Below are 25,083 nucleotides of genomic sequence, written 5' to 3' on the forward strand. Positions count from 1 at the left end.
AACGAGAGGGAGAGATGCGGAGGCGAGAGAGGCCAAGTTAAACGTAAAAACACATACAGGACACATTTTGTCCCCCGCCTGCCCTGTGTCCAGCTAACTTTTCCAGCATAACTTTAACCTTTGTGTACTCTTCTAGTCTACCCGGGGCAAGTATTGCGACCGTCTTCTGCTCACAATAGATTCTATGTTACAGCAAACATGTGAAGACATTTAAAGAGGTGTCGTTTTTGTTCTTTCCGCAAATTTCCATTTTCACTTTAGCTTTCATCACATCCTTAAACTATCTTTGTCCCGCATACATAAAAACTCCCATTACATCAGAAAATTAGTTTTTGGGGCCTTTGGCTAGAGCTATATTTTCCAGCTCAACAACACATTACAGGGGTGCTATACTGTAATGTGATGTGTGGAAATCCATAATTCACCCTGGAGGCTCCCCGTGGAGCAGCGCCACAGCAGCAGAGATGACAGAATGATGACCCTAATGTGTGTGTGCGCGCGTGACCGAGCGTGATAAAAACCCGGAACTAATAAGGAGTTTCATTACACCAGACTTGCCTGGCCAAGAGTGTGATACACACATTTGATTAAAAAATACATTTATGCATGTGCTTTAGATAGAAAATTACACGAGGCAAATAGACTGGTGTGGGAACAGTCTCTCTGTGAGGGAAGTCTGCCTCTCTTGTATGAAAATGAGTGCTGCAGTGTGCATTCTCACACATGTAAGAAGGGGATTTAACCAAAGACTGCTCAAAGTCACGGGCACTGAAAGGTCAAACTTAAGATGGGTGAGGGAGAAGATATCCAACATGTCTGCAGCAGAAACAGCTCAAGCTTTTGGGCTTCAGAATATTAAAATAGAAGTAACTGTGACTAACACTGACATCTGAGCACTGCAGCAGTAGCACGTGTTACCGTAGTTATCTTTCCTATGGAAACAGCACCTTCAACATACAACACACAATATACCACACACAAAAAAAACAAAACAAAACAAAACAAAACAAACAACAACAAAAAACCCAGCATGATGTTGCCTGTAGTAATTCTTGTAGCTTTGTTTTAAACAAATACTGTATTTTCTTTGGGTTTCTTGGCCTTTTTAAAATTTAACAAAAAAAGGGTCAGCGCTGTAGCATGGTCCATTTTTATTCCATTGAGCTGTATTAAAGATGTGAGTGCATTAAGAAGGCCAGCCTGGGTAAAACATTCTGGACTCCACTGCCCAGTTAATGATAGAAACATAGTGCTGATCTGTTATGTCTATAAAAGCTTTTGTGAGACTCTGTGCCCAGCAAGTCTGAGCTCAGTTTATTATCTAAGTCACCCTTGACCTTTGTATTGTGTGCTTCTGCAGTGTTAGAGCTTTAAAGGTTTTTGTGGTGGAAGTTTTTCATTTTGCCATTGAATTTTTTCCACAGGATTTTATCTGAAATCTGTGAAGAGATTTCCTCAGAGCTGCTCAGTTTGTTGACTGAAAGTTAAGTATTGCTTCTAATACAAGAAACCTCTCTCTCTCTCTCTCTCTCTAGATATATATATACAATACATACATACATACATACATACATGCATACTGTATATATATCTCTCTCTCTCTCTCTCTATCTCTCTCTCTCTATATATATATATATATATATATACACACATACTACATACATACATACATACATAATAACATACATACATACATACATACATACATGCATACATACTACATACATACATACATACATACAAATCTGTGTGTGTGAAGGTACAAACATTTTAATCTTGGAAACTAAGTAATGGTGCTTTCCCATTAAACCATGTCTTTTTAGTATTGTTGGTTTTACAGCAATGTATGTCTGTAATTTATCAAACCTTCAACAATTAACCAAAGGTTTCACAAGCTACTTCTACACTCCATGTCTGGCTTCTTCATAAGCATAAAAAACGAATACAATTAATATCCTGTATGAATTCACAAAAGAAATACATCGTTGTCCCATGCAGCACCCACACCTCTTTGCTGGTGAGTTCATGGGGAGTTCACTGACTCTGACATGGGGGAAAAAAATCCTACAGGCTGACAATAATACTCCATCTGAGCTGTGAGATGAGTGCAGTGTGTATTTCAGGTTGCCAGCAAGATGGTTGAGTACCAAATGTGATGGTTTGAAATACAGAAAGGAGTCAATAACCTTCTTCCCACTCACTTGAGGTGTTGATCAAATATGGCAAGGTAACTCTGCCCCTGTCTTTCTGAACATAGGTGAAAGGTTTTCAAATTTTCTTATTCCTTACGCTATTTCTGGAAGAAATGCATTATTTCATCAGCAATCAATATTTCTTATATACTCACCAGCCATTTCACTAGATATACCTGGTTAACTTAAAGTAACACATTATATCTGGGGAGTACAGGCACTGTCAGTCATTTCAAAGAAGACTCAGATGCTATCGCTACCTTTTTCATCTGGCTGGGAAACTTCCCATCTTGTAACTGAATGTCAGAGATGTAGCTGTATCTACTGTATTGATGAGAGAGCGCAGAGGCATGCCCTGGTTATGCCACACATGAAAAGGAACAGTGACACTGCTACATTACAAGCCCCAGTGTGAGCAGCAATGACCCTCCTGGGAGTGAGGAAAACACCACCTGCTTATGTGATTGTCCAGCACTCTAATGCAAGATCCACGCGAAAAAGGTGCTATCTTTGTGCCTGAATCCCAACAGGATAGTAGCAACTGTTTGCTCCTCCTCTCACATGCCAGCATGCCCTAACATGGGAGCTATAACCACCTGTTGTGTGTGATTAGCTTTAACTGCTTTTAGTCTTTCTGGTATTGTACGACAGTTATGGTTGTTTGCATTGCAGCAATAAGTCAGACTGGCAACAGGGCTGCCCTTTGTCATTGATTCTGTTCATAATATTTATGGACAGAATTTCTAGACCCAACTAAAGGGTGGAGGGTTCTGTGGTCTCAGGATCTTGTCTCTCCTTTTTCTGGTTCTGTTGGCTTCTTTGAGCCATGATCTCCAGCTTGCACTGGAGGTCCAATTGCAGTTGAGTGTGAAGTGAATGGGATGAAACCTTCAAGTCAATAATATAATGACAATAAAGTTCTCTTATCTTGTATCTCCTGTATCTTGTAAGTCTGAGCCAATTGTCCCTGAGCCTCTCGGGTCAGAGGCAAGTTACTGCCCAAGTGGAGAAGTTTAGTATCCCAGTGTCTCGTTCACAAGTGAGGGGACAGTAGAGCTGGGGACCGACAAAGAGGTTGGTGCAGCATCAGCAGTGATGTGGTTGCTTTACTGGTCTGCTGTGAACAGACCAGTTGACCCCAAATCAACAGCTTTGGGGTCAACCAAAGCTGTTGATTTACAGGTTGATCTATGTTCTAACAATCACCTATGTCATGAGCTCTGGGTGTGACCAAAAGAATAAGATAGTGGATACAAGCAGAAATGAGCATGTCTGTGCACCCTTTAGAAATATGGTGGGAGCTCAGTCATTTAGGAGGGACTCAGAGTAGAACTGATATACCTCCACATTGAAAGGAGCCATCTGAGGTGGTACGAGGAACTGACCAGATTTCCTCCTAGGCCTCTCCTAGGTGAGGTGTTTGGGGCATATCCTACCAGAATATTCAGGAGGCTTCAGGGCAGACACAGGGCATGCTGACTGCAGTATATTTATTTCAGCATATTGTTGTCAAATGACCCTGAATGGCTTCCTCATAAATTCAACACAAATAATATTTATTTGAAACTACTGAAAACTAAGTATACCAGATTCAAGCATGGTAAATAAGGTTCTATTAATGGGTGGACTTCACTTTCAATAAAAGCTACAAGTTGTATTATAGAAAATTATACCTTTTGTTTTATAAAATATGCAAATTAATTTAATTTTACCACACCTTCCTTCCTGACCACAGTGTACCTATCTTCTTTTTAAAACCTTTTTTTTTTTTTACTTTTTTGCCTTTATTTAGATAGTGAACAGTGAAGAGAGACAGGAAAGTGGGAAGACACGCAGCAAAGAGTCACAGGTCAGACAGGACCCAGGCCATCTGCACCACAGCCATGCTGCATACATGGTCGCCTGCTCAACTACGGAGCCACCCTGGGGCTCATGCACCCATCTTCTGATGGATGCTTCTACCAGGATGACACATGTCACAAAGGTCAATCATCTTAAACTGGTTTCTTGAACATGACAAAGAGTTCACTGTAATCAATGACCTCCACAGTCGCCAGAGCTCAAGCCAATAGAGCACTTTTGGGATGTGGTGGAATTGGAGATCCCTGAGGAATGTTTTCAGAATCTTGCTGAATTTAGGGCATCACCCTGTTTAGTTGTGTGGATGATGTCATCCAAGTGATTCAAATATAAGGGGAGTGAATTTCAGCACATCTAAATTTTGTATTTCAAATCAAAAGCAAGGCATATCAGTGATATTAGTTAAGAGCCACTGAAGTAATTATAGATTTTGGAGTGAAATCATTTTCATAAAGCCTAAAAATAGAATCTTAAGAATGTTTAAGTGCTTTACAATCTAAAAGGCATATACACTGGCCTTAGACCACTGCTGCTATAACAATCAACTAGTATTCCAAAAAGAAAAAAAAAAGCTGTTGGTTGAAAAATGTTTTTACTTCTATTAGAGATGCCTTTAGATGCAAATACATGGCCTCTCTTTGCAGGAATCCTAGAATAGATACATTATCAGTAGATACCTATGAGGAAACTTATAATCTGGCTCTGGCACAGGACAGAAAATTATAAGTTTATAGAGAATTTGTCTCAGAAATTATTGAAGTTATTCTTTTAATTTGAATAATATGGTTTCAAATGCTAATAACTATGTAATTTTATCTTATTTTTTATTATTTACATGATTTGTGAAAGCAGATATTGTTAAAGCCTTGAATAAACATACCTTCAGGAAACACACCCCAAGCACAAACAAAGCATGTGCCATGTGTGTTTTATGGTTGGCCATGTTTAATTATTTACTCCTATCTTTCTCAGGCCACACTGGTGGATTACCACCTCACTGAGCTCTGCCTCCTCTCTTCAGCTCCACACCCAATCTAACTCTCATTTCTTTTAGAGACTGTGGTACATTTTCTGAGAGATTTAAGGCCTGCAGACCTTCTCCGGGTTCTATTCACAGTTGCACTATTCTGGATATAAACATGTCGGGGATGAATAGTGATCAGCTGCATCGCTCCACCTTGGGGATTTACTCGGTAAGAAACAGATACTTTGTGGGCCGCACTTACATTAAACAAACTGATTTGCTCTCAGAGATTCTTCAGGGAACTGGGACAAGTTGGGAGAACATGGAAACATTTCTGGGTTACTGAGGTGGAAACTCACGATGAACATGATTTGAATTCACAAGGTCATTTTCAATTCACGGAGCATTCCATTTCAATCGATAACAGCAGAGATTTGAGTCTTAGGTTGTGTGTGCGAGAGAGGGCCCGCACTCATAACACAAATTGAACTCAAAATTAATCGATTGATTCCTCTTTAATGGGTCATGTAGTTTTCTGGCTGTCAATATTCAAAAGAAGCTGTGATGGATAATGTGGTGGGTGTGTGTGTGTGTGTGTGTGGGTGTGTGTGTGTGTGTGTGTGTGTGTGTGTGTGTGTGTGTGTGTGTGTGTGTGTGTGTGTGCGTGTTGCTTTTGAAACAGAGCTTGATGAATGAGTTCAACCCAAGTCTACAGAAACTGGTTTCACTGGGAAACAGTTACGTCCAAGCTTTCAGAGTAGTATGAAAAAGAATGAATAAAGAAAAGAAAGAAGAAGAAAGAAAAGAAAGAAAGAAGAAAGAAAGAAAGAAGAAAGAAGAAAGAAAAGCAAGAAAAGAAAGAAAGAAGAAAGAAAGAAAGAAAGAAAGAAAGAAAGAAAGAAAAAGAAAAAAAAAAAAAAAAGAAAGAAAGAAAGAAAGAAAGAAGAAAAGAAAGAAGAAGAAAAGAATGAATGAAGAAAGAAAGAAAGAAACAAAGAAAGAAAAGAAAGAAAGAAAGAATGGATGGGGGATTATGTTATTTTGTTATTTGGGGGAAACTCACAAACATGTCTTTATAAGTGCCATAAACTGCCATACACCTGGAGCTGCCAGGTATCTATCTGACTGTAGCTCATTCCAAAGTTCATATGCTTTGGGAATATCCTGGTGCTATTATAGTCTTATTTATGGGCCTGTAATCACTGCTTACAAAGGTTGCTATGACTACATTATCAACATTGCAACTATATTTGATTTCCACATAATGACCAATGACAGGATATTGTTTAATACAGCATTATTAGCCAAATGTTTTAAGTGTATGTCCATATGTTCTGCATACAAGTTCTCCAAGAAAGAGAAGAGCTCATTCCAGAGCCAGGATTAAACTCTGTCTTTTATCTCTTAATTACCTACATTATATTCACGACTCATCCCACTGCAGCGCATTAATGTGAAGATCTTTAAAATGATGAAATGTAAATGATGTTCAGTATATTATATTAATGTGTTTGTGTAGACAGTACAATTGCTGTATCAAGAATTAATCAGTGATAGTAGTGCTGCATCAACAGTCCTGCAGACATGAAAAATAGATTAAGATATGTCTCTTTGTTGACCACACAGCAGCTGTAAACTTCTGGTGTGTGTGTGTGTGTGTGTGTGTGTAGAGAGTGAAGCCTGAACCTTATAGCATGTCATTGTGCTCTTACCAAGACCAGGAAGTGATAAAATTGGAACTTGTTCATTTTATTTATGCAATTTCACTTTATAAAATACAAAAATAAATGAATAAACAAAGACTGATCGTAAGAAAGCACAATCACTGAAGTCAGTTAGTCTCACAATCTCAGATCCTTTGTGTTGGATTATTTTGCATTTGCTGTAACCTCACCTGTCTAAAAACAAGATATTTTCCCACTGAAGGTCCAAATGATCAAGTCATACACTTAGTGATATGATCAAGGTTTAGCTGGGGTTAAAAAACTAAGAGATTATGGAGAGGATTAGATATATTTCCATGACTGCCGAAAGAAATTTGTGTATGAAACTTTGCATTTCTATACAAATACAATTTAATATTTTCCTATATTTAACAGCTTTCTTTACCTGTTTTTGAAAGTGCCATGCCCAGAAAATGAATTGTGCCAAAGAAAAGCATCAAACAACAGCACCGTGTGTGTTTGTGTGTATGTCTGTGTGTGTTTCAGCTCTTGCTGCGGCAAGCGATGCTTACTTCAATGCGCTTTCAAAGATTGGGGAGAAAGCTTTCCACACAGTGTCTTCACGCTCCATAGGTATGTGGGAATGCACAGCTGCTTTTCACAAAGTCATGAGTGGAAATGTAAGGACTTTGTTTTTGCACCTCACCAGGATATGAGCAGTTTGTCTTTGATGTATTTATGGTCATATATTAAACAAATTAAAACATGTTTTCCCGTATCACAAGGACCACAGTTTTCCCTGAGGAAGCATTTTATTACACTAATAATTGCGATGCATACGTAATGCATGTATTAGCATACTCTTTTATGTGTGTGTTAAACATGCTCTTTGAAATTACTGAAGGCATGCATTTCACAGTATTTATACCAGTCAGTCCCTGTGAGGAGTGAGAGATTTAGCTTAGACTCACCTAATGTTTGTATTGGGCTCAAATCAAGTCAGGCTGAAGAACGTGGCAGAACTTTCAGCTATTATTCATAATCCATAAAAAACTGGATGGTTCAAAACTAAATTAATGTATGTTTCAGTGAGTTTTATGTAAGGTAAGCATGTTAGCAGATGGGTGTCAGATGTCAGTGGGGGACATGAATAATAGATGAAGACAGGCTGCGGGTCACGCTCCGCTCACTTAACTGCTAAATGTCAGCGGTATGACAGTTTAAAAGTTGGAGTTGAAGACCTTGTACGAACTGGATCATTAGTCTACTCTTACTGTACACTGTACAGTGATATAGTCTGACAAGCCTTTCAGGCACAGTGACAGCCAAGCTGAATAAGTCTAACATTTCCAGAATATGGTGCAATGTTTCAGTATGGTAGAAACTGATGATGGAACTGGTTTAGAGTGCTTATCCGTGTTTAGGACAATCCCCTGCCCCTCACTCCAATAAATGTTGACAGCAGGTTTTGGCCTTAGAGCTCTTCCAAGAAGTAATTGTGAAACTTTCAGGGTGCTATTGAGCAACCAGGGTTAGTAATTACACAGAGATTCATTAAACAGGAGGTGAAGGGGCTGTAAAATCAATTCAGCACTGTAACAAGGAAACTGGGTTTAGAAAAAAAATGTAAGTAACGGTCAACACAGTTGCACTGGTCCTCAAGCCAAAGTGTCAATATTGTAAGTTCAACATCCACCCACACTAAGTGGCAAAAACACATGAAGTTTATAAACTGTTTCAGTATTAGCCTCCACAGCTAGCACAGTAGCTAGCTTGGTTAACTGTAAACAGATGCTTACAGTGCTGTGAAAAAGCAATGAAGCAGAATTTCCGGCCATCAGTTGTGCACTGATGCTATGCAGCAGGACAATGAAACACACCATCTCCACCTCTGAATGGCTAAAACAAACAAACAAACAAAATGAGGTTTTGTATGCTTTGGTCAAAGTTCAGACTTAATTGAGATACTCTGGCATAACCTTAAACAGGTCGTTCATACTGAAAAACCCTCCTATGTGGCTGAATTCAAACAATTCTGCAAAGAAGAGTCAGCCAGAATTCCTCCACAGCGGGTGTTTGTTAAAAACTCATTGCCAGTTATCACAAATGCTTGATCGCCAGTTCTTGCTGCACAACCAGTTGTTAGGTTTAGGGGACTATTACTTTCTCACATGGGGCCAGATAGGTTTGGATAGCTCTGACCTTAATAAATGAAATCATCATTTAAAACTGCATTTTGTATTTACTCAGGTTATCTTTGTCTCTATGAAAATGTGTTTAAGTGTGACAAATATGCAAAAAAAAAAAAAAAAAAATCAGGAAGGGGGCAAATACTTTTTCACAGCGCTGTTTTGCTGTGTTTATAAATCCAGTTTCCTTGCTGCTGTACTGTGTCAGTGTTACAACAGCCTTAAGCTCCTCTTAATGGACTCGCTTTGAAAATCACTATTATAACATTTGTTGCCCTGTAATGTAATGGCAGTTTCATAATTATCTCGAGTGAAAGTCCGACTACTGCTGCCAACATTTATAGTTTCTGGAATGGCTTACTCCTTCACAAGTCTTTATTCTAGTCTGTATTCAAACCTGGAAATGGCCCCAAAAACACTGCCAAAGCTATTTACCCTGGCTTTAGACCATAAGATATGCAACACTTTGGTTAATATTTGCGATGTTTTGAAGGTACTTAGAAATAAATTTCCTTGACTAGACTCAATGTGGTATTACCTGCACCTGGATGGAAACTTTTGACCTGAGTTGATAAGAAAAATAAGGATGATTATACAGATGTTTTTAACTCCTAATCTAAACTAGCATTGTATTATGTCACGCAGCTAGATTAGGACTGGGTTGGGACAGGGTTTAGAAATTACTTTGTGGGCCAATAACACAAAGCGATCCAGTGGTGAAACTGGAACTGTAAACAGCTTCTTGACTCAAATGTACTGAAACAAGAGTGTTGAGGTAATTATAGATGACAGTCACAATTTGCTTGTTCACAGGTTTGCCCAAAGCTGGATACATTAGACGGAGCAACAATAAGCTGAAATCATAAGCTGACTTTAGACTAATGACAGTCAGCTCTTATATTAGCAACAACAGGAAAAACTGTATCTGACTTCAATGAATCTGTGTGGTTGAGCCAAAGTTTAGCATTTGTTATACATCATGGGTTAAGGAGTTAACACAGAAGTCAAAATACATCACTTGCATAATTTAATGTATTTTTCTAGAAAGACATATATTTATAATGTGAAATGTACTCGTCTTTAAGGAGATGTCCTGATTCAGATTTCTGAGCGTCAGCGAAGACTCACCTTAGAACTAGAGGGAGTGGTAAGTTACATATTAGTATACACCACAGTGACTGACTATGATAAAATTCACATGTTATCAATTTTTCATGTTTTTAGTGTAATTTGATTTCTCTGCCTCTTTCCAGTTCCGCTGGTTTAGTATGGAGGTTTCTTGAGGCCCTGAACAATAACATCCGAATAGACAGAGATTATTTATCGGTGAGTGAGAACAAAACAGGAGCACAAGAGACTCTTAGGTTAACTGTAGGGTATGATAGGATTGGGTAAAGTGAACCTCTTGTACTTTTTCTCTTATATACTCTAACAATGGTCGATACACGTACTAAACATGGCCAAAGCTTCAAATAATGAGGCAAAAGCTCAGACTTCCCTCTGCTCTAAATGCTCAGTTTCTCTGCTCTTGGATCTGTATGATGTCAGAGTGAGCAGATATCCTTAATATGGTCACCCAAGGGACCAGTGTCTGGCTGTGAGCAGAGAAGCCCAACAAACCTTCTGTTGTGAGGAGCAGGCAATCAGAAGAAAGCTGGTTTTAAGGCAGTGTAGCCTTAAAACCAGCTGAGGAACTAAAACAGCTTGTTTCAGACAGTGGATGCACTGAGGGGGGGTGGACCATAGCCCAGTATAAAAGAATAAGGGCTTATTTTGAACCGTGAGTTATACAAAGTTACTCTAGCAGAGTTCCAAAATAAAACAAAATATGTAGCAGGAAAGTAATATGACAGGAAAATTGCAGACTTTACAAATAGATCTTCATCTCAGATCCATTTTATTGGTAATTGTATCTGGATGATTGAGATGATTTTACACAGGTATGATATGCATTCTCATACAGAGCAGTAGGGAGACATATGAGATGGAACTCCGCAACCAGGCAGCAGCTCTGGAGAGACTGAGGAGGAGAAGCAGCCAGGTTAGTGTTTTTCTTTCCGTTACTCTCTCAGCACACTGGAGGGAAATTCAGCGCTGCTGTTTGTGTATGTGTCCTTGTACAGCTTTCTGTATCTATGTTCTGTCAATTAGGCATATCCTCAGGGCGGTGGCAATGTGGAATATGTGGAATTCCTCAAGGAGAGTTATAGCCAGGCTCTGCAGGAGGAAGAGAAGGAGATACCGCTTCCTGGCTGAGAAACACTGTGGCATGACACAGTCCATCGCCAAACTCATGAATAAGGTATACAACTTACTTCAAATAGCATGTGTAAATTCAATATTTATAGCTTGCTTTGGCTATTAACTGGAGGTGCCTGGCAGATTAGGTTTGTCATACAAACCTTAATAGGGAATCTCATGCAACATGAGATAAGCTTAAAAGAAAAATATAAATGAAACTTTATCATTCCTCAGAGTGAGGTCATCCTCTTTTATAACCCTGTGCAGGCAACTTTAAAGTACAAGTACAGGTTTCTTTTTCTGCAGCAATCCAGACTGTGTCTTTGAACTCTGGACTCAATTTTTATCGCATCATTTTACTGACTTTTTTAAAATGTAATTAGGTTGTTACGACACCCTTTGAAACTCTTTTACTGGTTAAAAACAATGTGTCCGTTTATGTTGGTCCAACTTATGAGAGTGGACTACAATGGGAACAGGTAAATAGCAGCCAATCAACAAATTGGGCCTTGCAAGATATTAATATCACGTCATAGCAACTAATTGTGCCATCATGCAACATTTACTTATAAATTTGACACGCCAGGAGCAATTTTATAGTTACTATAATGTTTCACATATATAGGATATCAAATAGCCACTTGTATAATACTGTGTAACTCCTTCTTGCACTGCTGTTATGGGCGCAACCAGGAAAAACATAAAGGTTCTTATCTCTTATCTCGTCTCTCAGTGATGTAAGCGATAAAGAGGATACTACACCTGAGTTTACCAGCAAATATTCTTTTACTTAAATAGAAAATAAAATAAATAAATGCCTGGAAGCCTGGCAAAAAAAAATAAAAAAACAAACAGAGAAAGAGAAAAAGGTATAAGGAGCCTGTGCTGTTGGACCTAGAACTTCCTTCTCTAAGCTAATAAGGCAAGGAAGTAAAACTAACAAATATCATTTGGGAGACAGGGAGACCCTTTTCCTGGGCTCCTTTAAATAGGGACGGGAAATGATCTATTAGTCCACCTGGCACACCTGGGGAAGAGAAGGGAGATTAATAAAAGAGGAGAGAGTGGAGGAGAAGAAAGGAAAGAAGGAAAGAAGAAACAAACACAAGTGCAGAGGAGCATAACACCAAAAATCAGCTTTAACATGATGGCCATGGGCTGTCCTGTGGTTTAGTGGCATCAGGGTGTTGGCATGCGGATCCTTCAGGTCTTGTGGGTTACTTGGTTTGGCCTATGTGGAACAGACTCATTGCAGCTGATCGAATTTTGATCTGGAGATTTTGTTGTCCATTTGCTTAGGGCGGTTCCTAACTGAGTGAAGCGACCAGGGGGTGTCTGCGTGCCAGCCACATAAGAACTGTTCCAATTCTCCAGATACTTGTAACGGAGCTATAAGGTTTCCTTTATCATATCCTTCAGCACGGGATACACTGGGACCATCCTTTATTAAAGGAGAGAAGAAAATGCCATCCCATAACTCTCAGCAACAACCATTCATGAAAATCATCAACAAAACTGATGACATAATTATAAGTCTTGTGTAGATTTCATGCCATAACCTAAAAGTTGTTGAATATTCAACAGATTGTTAAACATACTCTTGAACTGTGAACATCAAGAAATCTTGCTTCTTACCCAGTTGTTCCCTTGCATGAGCTAGATTAATATCACCTCTCCAAATCAAGATTATGAGCTATATTAATTGATCAAGTGCATTCAAAGTCCTGTATAATTCAGTTTGATTTAATACTGTTCTTTGTTGTATTGCCATTAGGACTGTTATAGATCATTTCTCATTTGCGTCAGCTGGGACATGTGATGAATTTATATACATGACCCAGCCAGTTTGCTTCAGCATAAGGCAGAAATTCTACCAACAGCAGCACAAATTAGCAGCTCAAAAGCCAGCAGATCCACTGAGGGCGCGTGAGGAGAACAACGTAGGCCTACTACATGGAGCTCAGGTTTTATGCATGTGTTTCTCTGAAACCAGTGAGGCAGTTCAGATCAATGAGAGAAGGCTGAGAGATATAAGGGATAACTCTTCTGATAGAAACTGCTGGGCACTGCATGTGAGGTGCTGAGGACTGAGACTCAGGTGGACCACAGGATTTATCCAGAGGAGAGCTGCAATATTACAAACTATTCCACCACATATACCTGAAATCTATGTGTAACAGCTGACCTGTAGGATGTGCAGAGGAACACTGAACATCATGTGCTGTCAGATTACGAGCGGTCCCTGTGCTAATGAAGTTAGTTACTGTGCAAAATGCGCCCCTCACCCTTTTTCATCCAGCCACACTGCAACATTCAGACAGTAATCTAACACACTGACATAGTCCCATTAATCTAGTAGCTTTTTAACATTAGAAGCCTTTGCTCTGTTGCTGATACTTAGTAAATCTGGCCCGATACTTTCTTTCTTCTTTGACATTCCAATCTTTGTAATGAAGGGATATCTTTCACAGCTTGTTCTCATTGTATGACCTGCATAAAACAACAGGGTGAGAACACACTATGGTGAAGTAAGATGAGCATTTTGTAGTCCACCTTCTGCACGCTGAGGTTTCAACACTGCAGTCATCTGGTGTGACATTGTTTGAGGAGAGGAAGGTCATTTGGATTCTCAGCAAACCAGCTCTTCTCTTTTTCTAAGTCTTTATGAATTCTCCTACCCACCTTTCCTTGACCTCGATAACATTTCCAGGAAGCTTGAGTAAAAGAGGTTAGGAAATGAAGATGGGAGGTAGTGCCTGTGGACTTTGGTCTTGAAACCTTGAGTCTAGCATTTGGGGCATCGCCATCTTGGCTTTTTGAAACTGGACGTTACAAGCTAGGAATCAGTCTGCCTGAGAAAATGAGGACGCTGGACTACAGCAGCAAACAGTCAATCACAAGTCGTTCTCTAAAGCATACTGTGCATTAATGTCCATAGACTGGTTAGAAAAGTATTCTGAGGGCATCACAAGTTGTTTTTTGTTTTCTTTTTTGTGATGGGCTTACATTCAAAAAGTTGCTCCCATCTGGCAGTTATTGCCTGATGGGAAGATTCCTCAAAAACTGTTAAATGCTGCAGCTTCTCCGCCTTTCTGAATGAAACAGATTTGCGTCTTGTAAGCAGAGTTATGTGGCAATCAAACAGGAATGCATGCTGATGACATATTTCTAAAACCAGACAAATAAAACTGTACTTTTATTTAACCATAATTTAAAAAGCTGTTTATTTGAATGCTATGTGTAATAGCACAACTCTGCTGATACATTGTGTGTTAATTTTCTCTTTTTGGCCAAAATGAGCATTAAAATAAGCTGCTGTGACCTAAGCTCCTGTGTTAATCCACACTCACTCATAGGGGAAAAAAAATATTTATCTGCACTGTTGCATGCATGTGTCTGTTCCTGTTGTTACTGCAGAATGCGGGAACTCTCCAGCAGGAAATCTGCTGCTGGGACAGAAGAGGTCGATGCCACCAGACGACCTGAGGCCCACAGACCTGCTATTCCGGACAACAGTGTGGTTCAGAGTGTGTACATGTCAGTGAATCAGCAATTGAGTTATTTTTGCAGGTATTGGTGCCACAATCACCATGAAGCTTCCACAGCTCCAAGCATTGCAGCTGTGTGATGTTAATCCTCTCTTTGGGCGGAGGGGGGGGGGGGGGGGGGGGGGGGGGGGGGGGGGGGGGGGGGGGGGGGGGGGGTGGGTAGGGGTGGGGTGGGGGGGGGGGGGGGGGCTGTGGGGCTGATCTGAATAACTGAATGAATCTCTTCAAAGTCTGTTTTGGGAAATTCTAATTGAAAACCACTTGAAAGGTTTAAAAATTGTATTGCTGAGTAGAACTGAATTCATAAGCCAAATATTAGATAAGAATCCAATTGTGATAAAGCTATGAGTTATCTGCACTGAGGAATTCATAATATCAGACCCAAGGCAACACCATTATGGAGAAAAGTCAACATTTTTGTTACCAGAGTGCCCTCTGGTGGTTAGCACCGGCTTTGATTTAAATCTTCAGAATGAATTAACACTTTGGTGCATGAATCACAATTACAGAAAACCTTCCGAGGAGGATTAAACTTGTAACCTGAAGAATGTGCCAGACTGTTTTAAAGCTATCTGAATCATTTGAATATATACACACTATACTGTCTTTTGAGGATGAACTTAGACTGCTCTGCATCTCTAACTGAAGCATTACCACCAAAGATAATTCCACAAATTGAAACCACAGTTTTCTTTGTATGACAGCTGCAATTACTATTCAAGTAAACAACAAAGATGCCCCTGAGATAAACCCTACCAGTCTGTTCCTCATTGGAAGGTGACAAGTCAGTGAACCACCATATCCAACATCCTTTTCATAATAACAATCAGAGGATTAGCATTGATCTAGTGTTTGTTTTGGTCTGATGTGGGATTTATTGTTGTGTATAATAGAGGAAAGCCTGTGAGTCAGTTTTAAAAAAAATCTATGTGTATACTTACCTTTGGAAGAGCCACACTGATTTTCAGGCCTTGTTCTTCTATCTTTACGCCAACCTAAAGTGAGCGGCTACTTGCTGCAGAGTGCAATAAATCTTTTCATCTAACAATCAGTTAGAAGCAAATAAACATATTTCGTGGAACTATTCCTTTAAAAAAAAAAAAAAAAAAAAAAAATATATATATATACTCAACAATCATCAACTATATTTAAAAAACGCAACAATGAATAATTTATGAGCACTGAAGTCATAAAGTAAAAAAGCTGTGAGTCTTTATGTCAAAAGGGGACACAAAACTGTACAATATCAATTCCAAAAAAGTTGGGATGCTGTGTAAAATGCACATAAAAACGGAATGCAATGATTTGCGACTGTCATAAATACAACATAGTAAACAAATAAAATGTTTGAACTGAGAAGCCAAACCAATTAAGAAAAAAATATCTTATATTGAATTTAAATTTCAGGAACATGTCTCAAAAGTTTGGACAGTGGCAACAAAAGGCTGGAAAAGTAAGAGGTGCTAAAAAGAAACAGCTGGAGGAACGTTTTGGAGCTAATTTGGGTATCTGAGAACAGGTCAGTAACATGATCTGGTACAAAAAGAACATCTTAGAGAGGCAGAGTTTCTCAGAAGTAAAGCTGGGTAGAGGTTCACAAAACTGTGGACAAATTGTGGAACAATTTCAGAATAATATTCCTCAATGTAAAATTGTGACAACTTTGAATATCTCATCATCTACAGTACATAATATCATCAAAAGATTTAGAGATTCTGGAGAAATCTCTGTGCAAGGCACAAGGCCAAACATCAGAACTGATCGTCAGGCCCTCAGGCAGCATTGCATTAATAACAGGCATGATTCTGTCACTGCATGGGGTCAAGAACCCTGCCAGAAATCTGTGAACACAGTTCAACGTGTTTAACGGTTGTGAATAAAATATGGATTTATGAAATTTGCAAATCATTGCATTCTGTTTTTATTTACATTTGACACAGCGTCCCAAGTGTTTTGGAACTGTGGTTGTAATTTGGCAGTCCAGTATGCGCAACTGATGCAAACAGTGAACACATCAACTAACATATCAACCACAACAAGTCAAAAAGCTCTCACATCAGCACAAAAAAACAACAAAAGGAACAAGAAAAATGAAATGGATATGATGTTATTGGTAGTGAAAATAACCTAGTAGAATTAAAAAAATATATATAAATAAAATAAAATAAACATGAATTGTTGCCACACATGCAGAATTATGTCCTTGGAGCTCAGCTGTTGGATTAGACAAGCTGACAAAATAACACAATGAGCCTTTTATTGGGATGATTCCAAAGTCCAAAGAACAACAAGTCCAAAAGGGAAACTGAAAACTGAAATGCAAAAATGGATACAAAGAGCATGAGTTAAGGAATGGTTGTATTTGGTGGATGATGCACCAGATTATTGGAAATGTTGTTTTTGCCTGAAATTCCAGCAGGTGTAAGTTTGTTTACTCTGCTATTAGTTTACTGCTTCGTACAATGACAGCAGCAGTTCCTCGTGTTTACCTGAATATTAAAATGACAATGGATTTGAGTATTGTCTCAGTCGGCGCATGTAATACGTTTATACAGGTGGGAATGAAGGAGGAGGAGATCAGAAGGAGCAGAGATGAGGTGCCTCTTGGCAAAATACCATCAAGAGGTGAGTGGTTGAGCTACAGTATAAAGGACTTAAAAATTCTGGTAAAATTTCACAAACAGAATATAAACTTAAAAATTACTTTTTTGGTGTTAAAGTTTTAAATAGACTGGTAGCAGAGACTGGTGCTTTCTTACTACAAGCCTCAATCACCCATTCACATAAGCACTTTTTTTAATATGTCTAAGCACTTTTAACCTAACATCCACACAGTCACACTCCATCAGGGAAAACTCTGGGTTCTGTATCTTGCCCACTTTGACATGCAGGGTGGAAGAGCTACCAAACTTCTGATTAGTCCACAACCCGCTCTATCTCCTGAGCCACAGCCACCCCAAAAAACCTATTGCAGTAATTTGATGTTTAGATCCACTTAAAAATGAGTGTGTTCCTGTCATATTAATGTTCGTCTGTTAAATATCCACAGCCCATCATGGCTCTTACTGTTTTTATTATTATAATCTTATTGTTTATTTACATCCACCAGATGTGTTATCATTTTTTCAGCATTCTCTCGCTGTTCATTGCCTTCATTATAATTTTGCACATGATGCACTTTCATGCCTGCTCATTTATACTTTTAGCTGAAGAAAGTCTAATTATTTGGTTGCTTAGAGTAAAAATAGACACACTAATGATGTTTCAAAATGGAACATACACAAAAGTAGTGAAATAGTAGGTTTTCAGTACCAGTTTTCAGTAGAAAAAGTAACAAAAAAATTCAAATAACAGCAGCTTATTCAGTATGATTTACTGAATTAGCCTGCTGCTGAAACAAAAACATTATGCCTGGAGGAAGACATTTAGTAGTCTACTAACCCTCTGAGTTATAACAGGGTCATAATGAATAAAAAAAAATCTAGCCATTAATAGTCTTTAATTAATCATTTCACCAGAGATTCCTCTTTGCCAAGAAGGTTTATCAGCTCTGTTCTCTCTGTACTTCTGTGTTTCATTTGTCATTCCTCCAGCCCCGTCTCCAGACGGAAGTGTTTTTCGCTTGGAGCAGACTCAGCAGGAGGTGGTGGAGGACGAGTCATGAGGGCCCGGGTGGCCCATCAGCCTGCTGGCTCCAACCCCACCTTGCTGCCCTTCACCAGGGGACAGATAATACTGTGCTGGTCCAACAGCCCAGGAACGGCTGGCTGTTTGGACGTGCTGACAACAGCTCACGGTAAAAGATGGTACTTTGTGACTGCATGTCTGCATTTATTTGCATGCCTAGATTGTCTTTGCCTGTCATCTGCTTTAGACAATATCCAGTTATTTAATGGACAGATGACATGGACTGCAAATTTTAAAAAACCTTTACCATACTCCAAAATACAGTGGCTTGCAAAAGTCTTCATACCCCTTGAACTTTTCCATATTTTGTCACATTACAACCACAAACATAAATATTTTTCACTGGAATTTAATGTGAAAGACCAATACAAAGTGGTATACAATTGTGAAGTGGAAAGAAAATTATACATGATTCAAAACATTTTTTACAAATAAAAACTGAAAAGTGCAGTGTTCAAAAGTATTCAGCCCCCTTTCCTCTGAGTGCAACCAATTGCATTCAGAAGTTGCCTGATGACTGCTAATGACTAAAAAGAGTCCACCTGTGTGTAATCTAATCTCAGTACAAATACAGCTGCTCCGTGACGGCCTCAGAGGTTGGTTAAGAGAATATTGGGAAGTAAACAGTATCATGAAGTCCAAAGAACACAGCAGACAGGTCAGGAAGAAGGCTGTGGAGAAGTTTAAAGCAGGCTTAGGCTATAAAAAATTTCCCAAACTTTGAACATCTCACGGAGCACTGTTCAATCCATTATCCGGAAATGGAAAGAGTATGGCACAACTGTAAACCTACCAAGACAAAGCCGTCCACCTAAACTTACAGGCCAAACAAGGAGAGCACTGATCAGAGATGCAGTCAAGAGGCCCACGGTGACTCTGGATGAAATGCAGAGATCCACAGCTCAGGTGGTGGAATCTGTCCACAGGACAACTATTACTTTTGCACACCGCACTTTTCAGTTTTTTATTTGTGAAAAATGTTTTGAATCATGTATAATTTTCATTCGACTTCACAATTGTATACCACTTCGTGTTGGTCTTTCACATTAAATTCCAGTGAAATGTATTTATGTTTGTGGTTGTAATGTGACAAAATATGGAAAAGTTCAAGGGGTATGAATACTTTTGCAAGCCACTGTAAATGGAGCACATCTAGACATAAAGACAGCTCTATGTAAGCCATTCTAGTCCCGATGGTGCTGAGGTCAAAATTCCATTTAAAAATATGCCCCAAAAAGGTGTTCTTACACAGCAGCAAAATCCAAGACAGCACAATGAATTTTAATTTATTTACATAAACCTGCTACATATAACCACTTACATAGATTGCCTGTAAGCTACCTGCAAACCTTTTATGGTAACATACAGTGTACATATTTTATTGTTCTACAGCTTTTTGTTGTGTAAGTTTAATAAATTTGGACAGTTAGGCATTTCCACATTTTGTGTGTTAGACAAAACATGAGAACATCTTTAGTCCTTAAAATTTGTATGAGCACTAATCTGTTAAGGTTAAGAAGGATCAGTTTCACAATGTCAGCAATTGAATGGATAGAAAAATACAAGAATAAAATATTTGTTAGCCTAAAAGAACAAAAAAATAGTAAAAGACTGACAGAAACAAAGACAAGATTAAACATTTAGCCTACTTAGCACAGCTGCTAGCCTAAGGTAAATGTTCCAAATGACACTAACCACACAGCGAGCATGGATAAAAACTACTAAAAGCAATTCAGTTCTACTAAAATGCTCACAAGTCTTTACCTGTTACTTTTTGTGCACTTCATCAAAGTCTTCACGACTCTTAATCAGCGACTGTAGTTTTAACTTTCTGTCACCTTTGATTTCAGTCAGGGATGGTTTCCAGCCTCATTTGTGGAACCAGTGGATGATCTACCAATGTCACCTATTCCCAGGTAATAAACATCTAATTAAATTAATTAAACAAGTGTGATTATCAATAATTCTAGAGTTTGTTGGGGTCCTACCAAAATAAAATGTTGGAAGTTATGTTATTCAAGTGTCTCTCTTCCACAGTTAAAGCTAAACTATCAGCATTTAGTTATTTTGCATTATACTGAATTGTAATTATCTGCTTCATTCACCACTGTCTTCTTTTTTTGTCTCCTCTTCCTCTTTTTTCTTATTATTTTTCACTCCCTGAAGGATAGTTCCTCTGCATTTTTAGGCTTCACATTTAGGCTTGATTTGTTGTCATTAGATTTCTTTAAACACAATCATTCATGCCACTTGCAGCTGGAGTGAGTGATGTCAGGTGAGGCCCTCTCAGAGAGGTCAGGTCTCTCCTACTGTCATTGAAAACTTTGCCACTGCTGTAGTTTAAAGAGCCCTCTCCTCACCTTGCTGGTTAGCTTCTTATGGTCAAATACAAATGTCGTGTTAAATTGTATTTGTTACAGAAATGGATTACTATATCATGGCAAAAGACAAAGTACCCCTCAGAATGGAATTTGTTGTTTTTCAACCAATATATCCATTCTTTCTGTAATAGCAGCAGGTAATAATGGATGGAAACTAAACTGCATGCACACTGTTTGCCTTCAAACCTGATACAGAAAACATTATGTAGTTTCCCCGAGGCTGTCCCTATTGTTTTCGGGGCCAACATATTTAAAAGAGGGTCAGCATGAAACTTAGGCCTGGAATAATCGGTGAACTATTTAAAATATTTGGGTGACCCATTGCTGTGGGGAAATTCAGCAAGAGCTGCTAAAGTAAAAACTTTTTCAGTTTCAGTTGGACACACATCTTACCATAGCTGAATGGGAAAGTTATCAAATACACCTAAACTAGGCCTAAATGATGTGAAAACTCCATCCATCCATCCATCAGTTTAAAAGCAAAACCTGCTTTTGACAATAAGCCACAGAGAGAGATCAGGTGTCAAGTAAAAAAACAGAGATGTTGTATTTCTTCAGCAAGTAAAATAATTAATGGGACCTTTTGTCTAATTTCATTAGACCCACTCAAAGAAGCAACAGCACCATGAGCAGCCAGCTCGACCAACCAGGACTCAGCAGTCAGGGTGGGGCTGCACCCCCTCCTCCTCCTCCACCACCACCACTGCAGTCTCCATCTTTGAGTAAAAATGCTAACATGCCGCCAGTTGCACCAAGTCTTGACAAAAGGGCTATGTCTAATTCAGAAAAGAAGGTATGACAATCATTTATTAATAACAGCAAGGGGGATATCAGTCAGTCCTCTAGAAATAGGAGAAATCTTGAAAAAGCATTCATCTACAGTCTTTGTAAAAGAGATTTAGGTTATGAGTGGTCATCTAATGGTCTTTTTTCATCACTTAGTCATTATAGATCAGTAAATAATCAGCTGTGGATTGTACAGGTCTAGTAGGCAGGTATCCAAATTGGATTTAATGCATGTATAATTGCTGATAATCCTAAATTCTCGTGTGCCAACTCACCATATGACCAAGCTTGCAAAAATGGTATCTTTCTCACAGTTGTGGTTCAGTTGGTCTTAACCAAAGTTTTAACTACCTGGGAGCCCGAAGATCATTGTTATTGTTAACAAATCTGTTAACCATAAATGAAGCTATTAGTTATATTACTGGAAGCCCTTATGTATTTTGACATGCTTGTGACCTGTTTGACTGTTGTTAGTGTAAATTCCTCAGAAATGCCAGCATTTGAACAGCTTTACTTTAAAACCTGTCTGTGGAGTTAGGTCAGATCAGCCACAGAAGAATTTTAGCCAAATAAAAGACAGAGTGAGTGGGGGAGACTGAGTGAACATGAAAAGCTGCATGTAACTGCAAAATAATGGAGAAGATGAAGATCAGGAAGTGAGATGGCGCTTCTCAGTATTTGCAGACCTTTGCTTTAAATGTGGCATTTGCCCATCTGTCCAGCAGGGGCACTGTGGCAAGGTGCTGTTCTCAATGACACCACATCCTCTTTCTGGTGGATGCAGGGAGGAAGCTCCAGCTGCTGATATGAGCCAGGAGGTTGTGTGCATGTGTGTGTGTGTGTGTGTGTGTGCTCTTTTGCTCCTCTTTAGCACCCTGCAGTGGGTTTTGGGATAATGCCAAAAATGGTCTTTTCTCTTTGATGCTATTCAGATCAGCTGATGCTCTGAATAGCATGTTTGCTTCAGAAAAATGTAGTTTGACAGGCAGGTGCTTAAAACATTTTTCTGGTTTTCTGTGCTTGTTCTCAGTTATTGTTGTTTTTACACTCCATCACTACTGTAAAAAAAAACCAAAAAAAAAAAACTGTAAAATCTTGCAGTTTGTGTCAACCGGACACACTGTGAAGTGTGTGTGGGGCAGCCTGGCACAGAACATCAATCAGCCCCTTGTGGGAGGACCAACTGAAAGCAGAAGGGCGAGCAGGTCAAGAGCTTGATCCTGCTGAGCTCCCATTTGTGCATGTGTCTTCATTTTGTCCTTTATAATGGTTCTCACTATCTCATACTGCACTTTCATCATGTTTTTCTTTTTTTTTGACAGAGATCACAACCGAATGACGCCCGACCAGAACTCTTCCCAAAGTAAGAATAATAAAGCTGCAGATTTGCTTTGAAAGTGGAGGCAGGATGTTAAAATAGAAGCCTTTCATGTTCTCTTCTAGAAAAGCTAATGATATTTTTTTGAAGTGTATCATGAACCCATTCAATCTGAGAGCAACAGCTGAGGGCAGTGATTGAAATGGCACAGAATTGCTTCCATTACAGTTCGAAGTGCATTCTAGTGCTGAAACCATTGCAGTTAGGAGCATTTGGAAAACCATGACTCTCCTGCTCACTTCAGGTGAACTGTTTGTGAGTTGAGGTTTATACAGTTTTCAAAATGCAATGCTCATTTCTCTGGTTATAACCTTCATATAACCCAACACTGCTAAGCTCAAAGACATTATTTTGGGTCAGAGCATTTTCTCATATTGGTTTTCCCCACTCTGTTTTGTCTTTTTCTCATCTTCCAACTTTTATTTTCTTCTCCCTTCTCCCCTTATCTCCTTGTATATTGCAGGGGTACCAATCCGTTCGCACAGTTAAGCTGAAGCCCACGTCCACCAATGACAGATCAGCTCCACGTCTATATCGCAGATGACATCTTGACCCTGAAATAAATGCTTTTATTAGGTTTAACAGTTCATTCTTGACCTTGGCAGTATATACGCTTAAAAGCTGAGCAAGCATATCGAGGTTGTTTTCTCTCCTTTATTACTTTTGTCACATAAAATAGGAAAAAGAAGAAATAGATCTGAATAAGGATTTCGCATATTTATGTTTCAGATCTTTTAAAAACAAACACACGCAATTAAACTGATCTTTTTGATGTTAAACCTTGTGTTAAATGATTTGTGAACTAGTAAGAATGAATCACTGTAACATGAATGTTTCTGCAACACAAACCAATATGTGCATTGATCGAACCAGGTCCTAAATTGCCATTCCACTCCTGTGATGTTTACGTTTTTCTGTCAAGAGATGATATGTAAATGGTTTTAACTTTGTCTTTTTTGGAAAGAAGGATCACTGTCTGTGATATGTATATAATGTACAGCTGATTTTAGGAATCGGGGCTAAAACTGTGTTAATCTAAACTGTGTCTTTCATCATATAGGATAACTCAAGGAGGGTGCTTGATGCCATGCAGCTGCTTTTTTATGTTTTTTTATATTGCACCTCTGCCATTTTGCTCCACATGTTCAACATGTGAAATTAAGTCCATTGCTAAATATTAATTGTGCTTCAAATATACTTTAGAAAATGATGATATAACCGCAGGCACCGACTGTAATATTTCATAAAAATAGGATGATGTGTCTGAGATGGAATGAATAATGTAATGTATTAAAGGATAATCTAATACCACCGTTATAGCATCATATTGTTACTTTAACACGTGTGTTTCATTCCCAACTTCACATCTGGCCTAGCCTCTGCAACTCACTGCAATTCACTATTTCTTTCATCTGTCATTCAGAATAGAATAGCAAATAAATAGCAAAGTAAACCCATGCTGTCTGGGTTTACTTTGCTGCACATTTTAGGACAAATGAGCATCTACTGCAGCACTGTAGAAAATGAACCTTAATGGTTTAAACAATATTAACCCTCATTCTACAGATACCTCAGTGGCACAGGCTTGTGTGAGTAACCAGACCTCATGTTTCAGATTGCATAATTCTTCATACTTTCAATACACATCAGCTGCCTTTACAAACTGGAACTACCAGCTATGGCTGAAGGTCTTACAAAGATTTCTTTGGACATTGGCTGCTTTTTCACTCATTTTCAATTCAATTCGATTTTATTTATATAGCACCAAATCACAACAAACAGTTGCCTCAAGGCACTTTATATTGTAAGGTAAAGACCATACAGTGATTAGAGAAAACCAAACCGTCAAAATGACCCCCTATGAGCAAGCACTTGGTAACAGTGGGAAGGAAAAACTCCCTTTTAACAGAACAAAACCTCCGGCAGAACCAGGCTCAGGGAGGGGCAGCCATCTGCCGTGACCGGTTGGGACTGAGGGGACAGGACAGGACAAAAGACATGCTGTAAAAGAGAGCTGTCTAGTCAGTCCAGTGCTTGTACCTGACCATTTTCAGAGGAAAGTTTTTTGGTTTGTTAAGCTACTTAACCTGTGAATCATTCATAGACAAAAGAGGCACCTAACTCAAGGGATGAACCAGTTTTGTGGCAACACATACTGTAATGGACAACTTAGCAAAGAACCAATTTTAAATG

At 38.9% G+C, this 25,083-nt stretch overlaps 1 protein-coding gene across 1 annotated transcript; it reads left to right on the top strand.

Moving 5' to 3' along the window:
• The first annotated feature begins 5,096 nt into the window (after positions 1-5,096).
• Positions 5,097-23,434, top strand: baiap2l2a (BAR/IMD domain containing adaptor protein 2 like 2a). Its single transcript, XM_030735464.1, is given in 22 exon segments — positions 5,097-5,245; positions 5,699-5,773; positions 6,123-6,129; positions 7,227-7,313; positions 9,955-10,016; positions 10,123-10,146; positions 10,148-10,195; positions 10,833-10,910; positions 11,021-11,101; positions 11,103-11,171; positions 14,528-14,563; positions 14,565-14,627; positions 17,214-17,283; positions 18,252-18,278; positions 18,281-18,391; positions 18,394-18,454; positions 20,196-20,261; positions 20,861-20,863; positions 21,327-21,519; positions 22,835-22,875; positions 23,354-23,367; positions 23,370-23,434. Coding segments are annotated over 22 exon segments (1,335 nt in total). The 5' UTR covers positions 5,097-5,191.
• The last annotated feature ends 1,649 nt before the right edge of the window (positions 23,435-25,083 follow it).

The sequence above is a fragment of the Archocentrus centrarchus genome, chromosome 8 (genome assembly GCF_007364275.1).
Source record: "Archocentrus centrarchus isolate MPI-CPG fArcCen1 chromosome 8, fArcCen1, whole genome shotgun sequence".
NCBI lineage: Eukaryota > Metazoa > Chordata > Actinopteri > Cichliformes > Cichlidae > Archocentrus > Archocentrus centrarchus.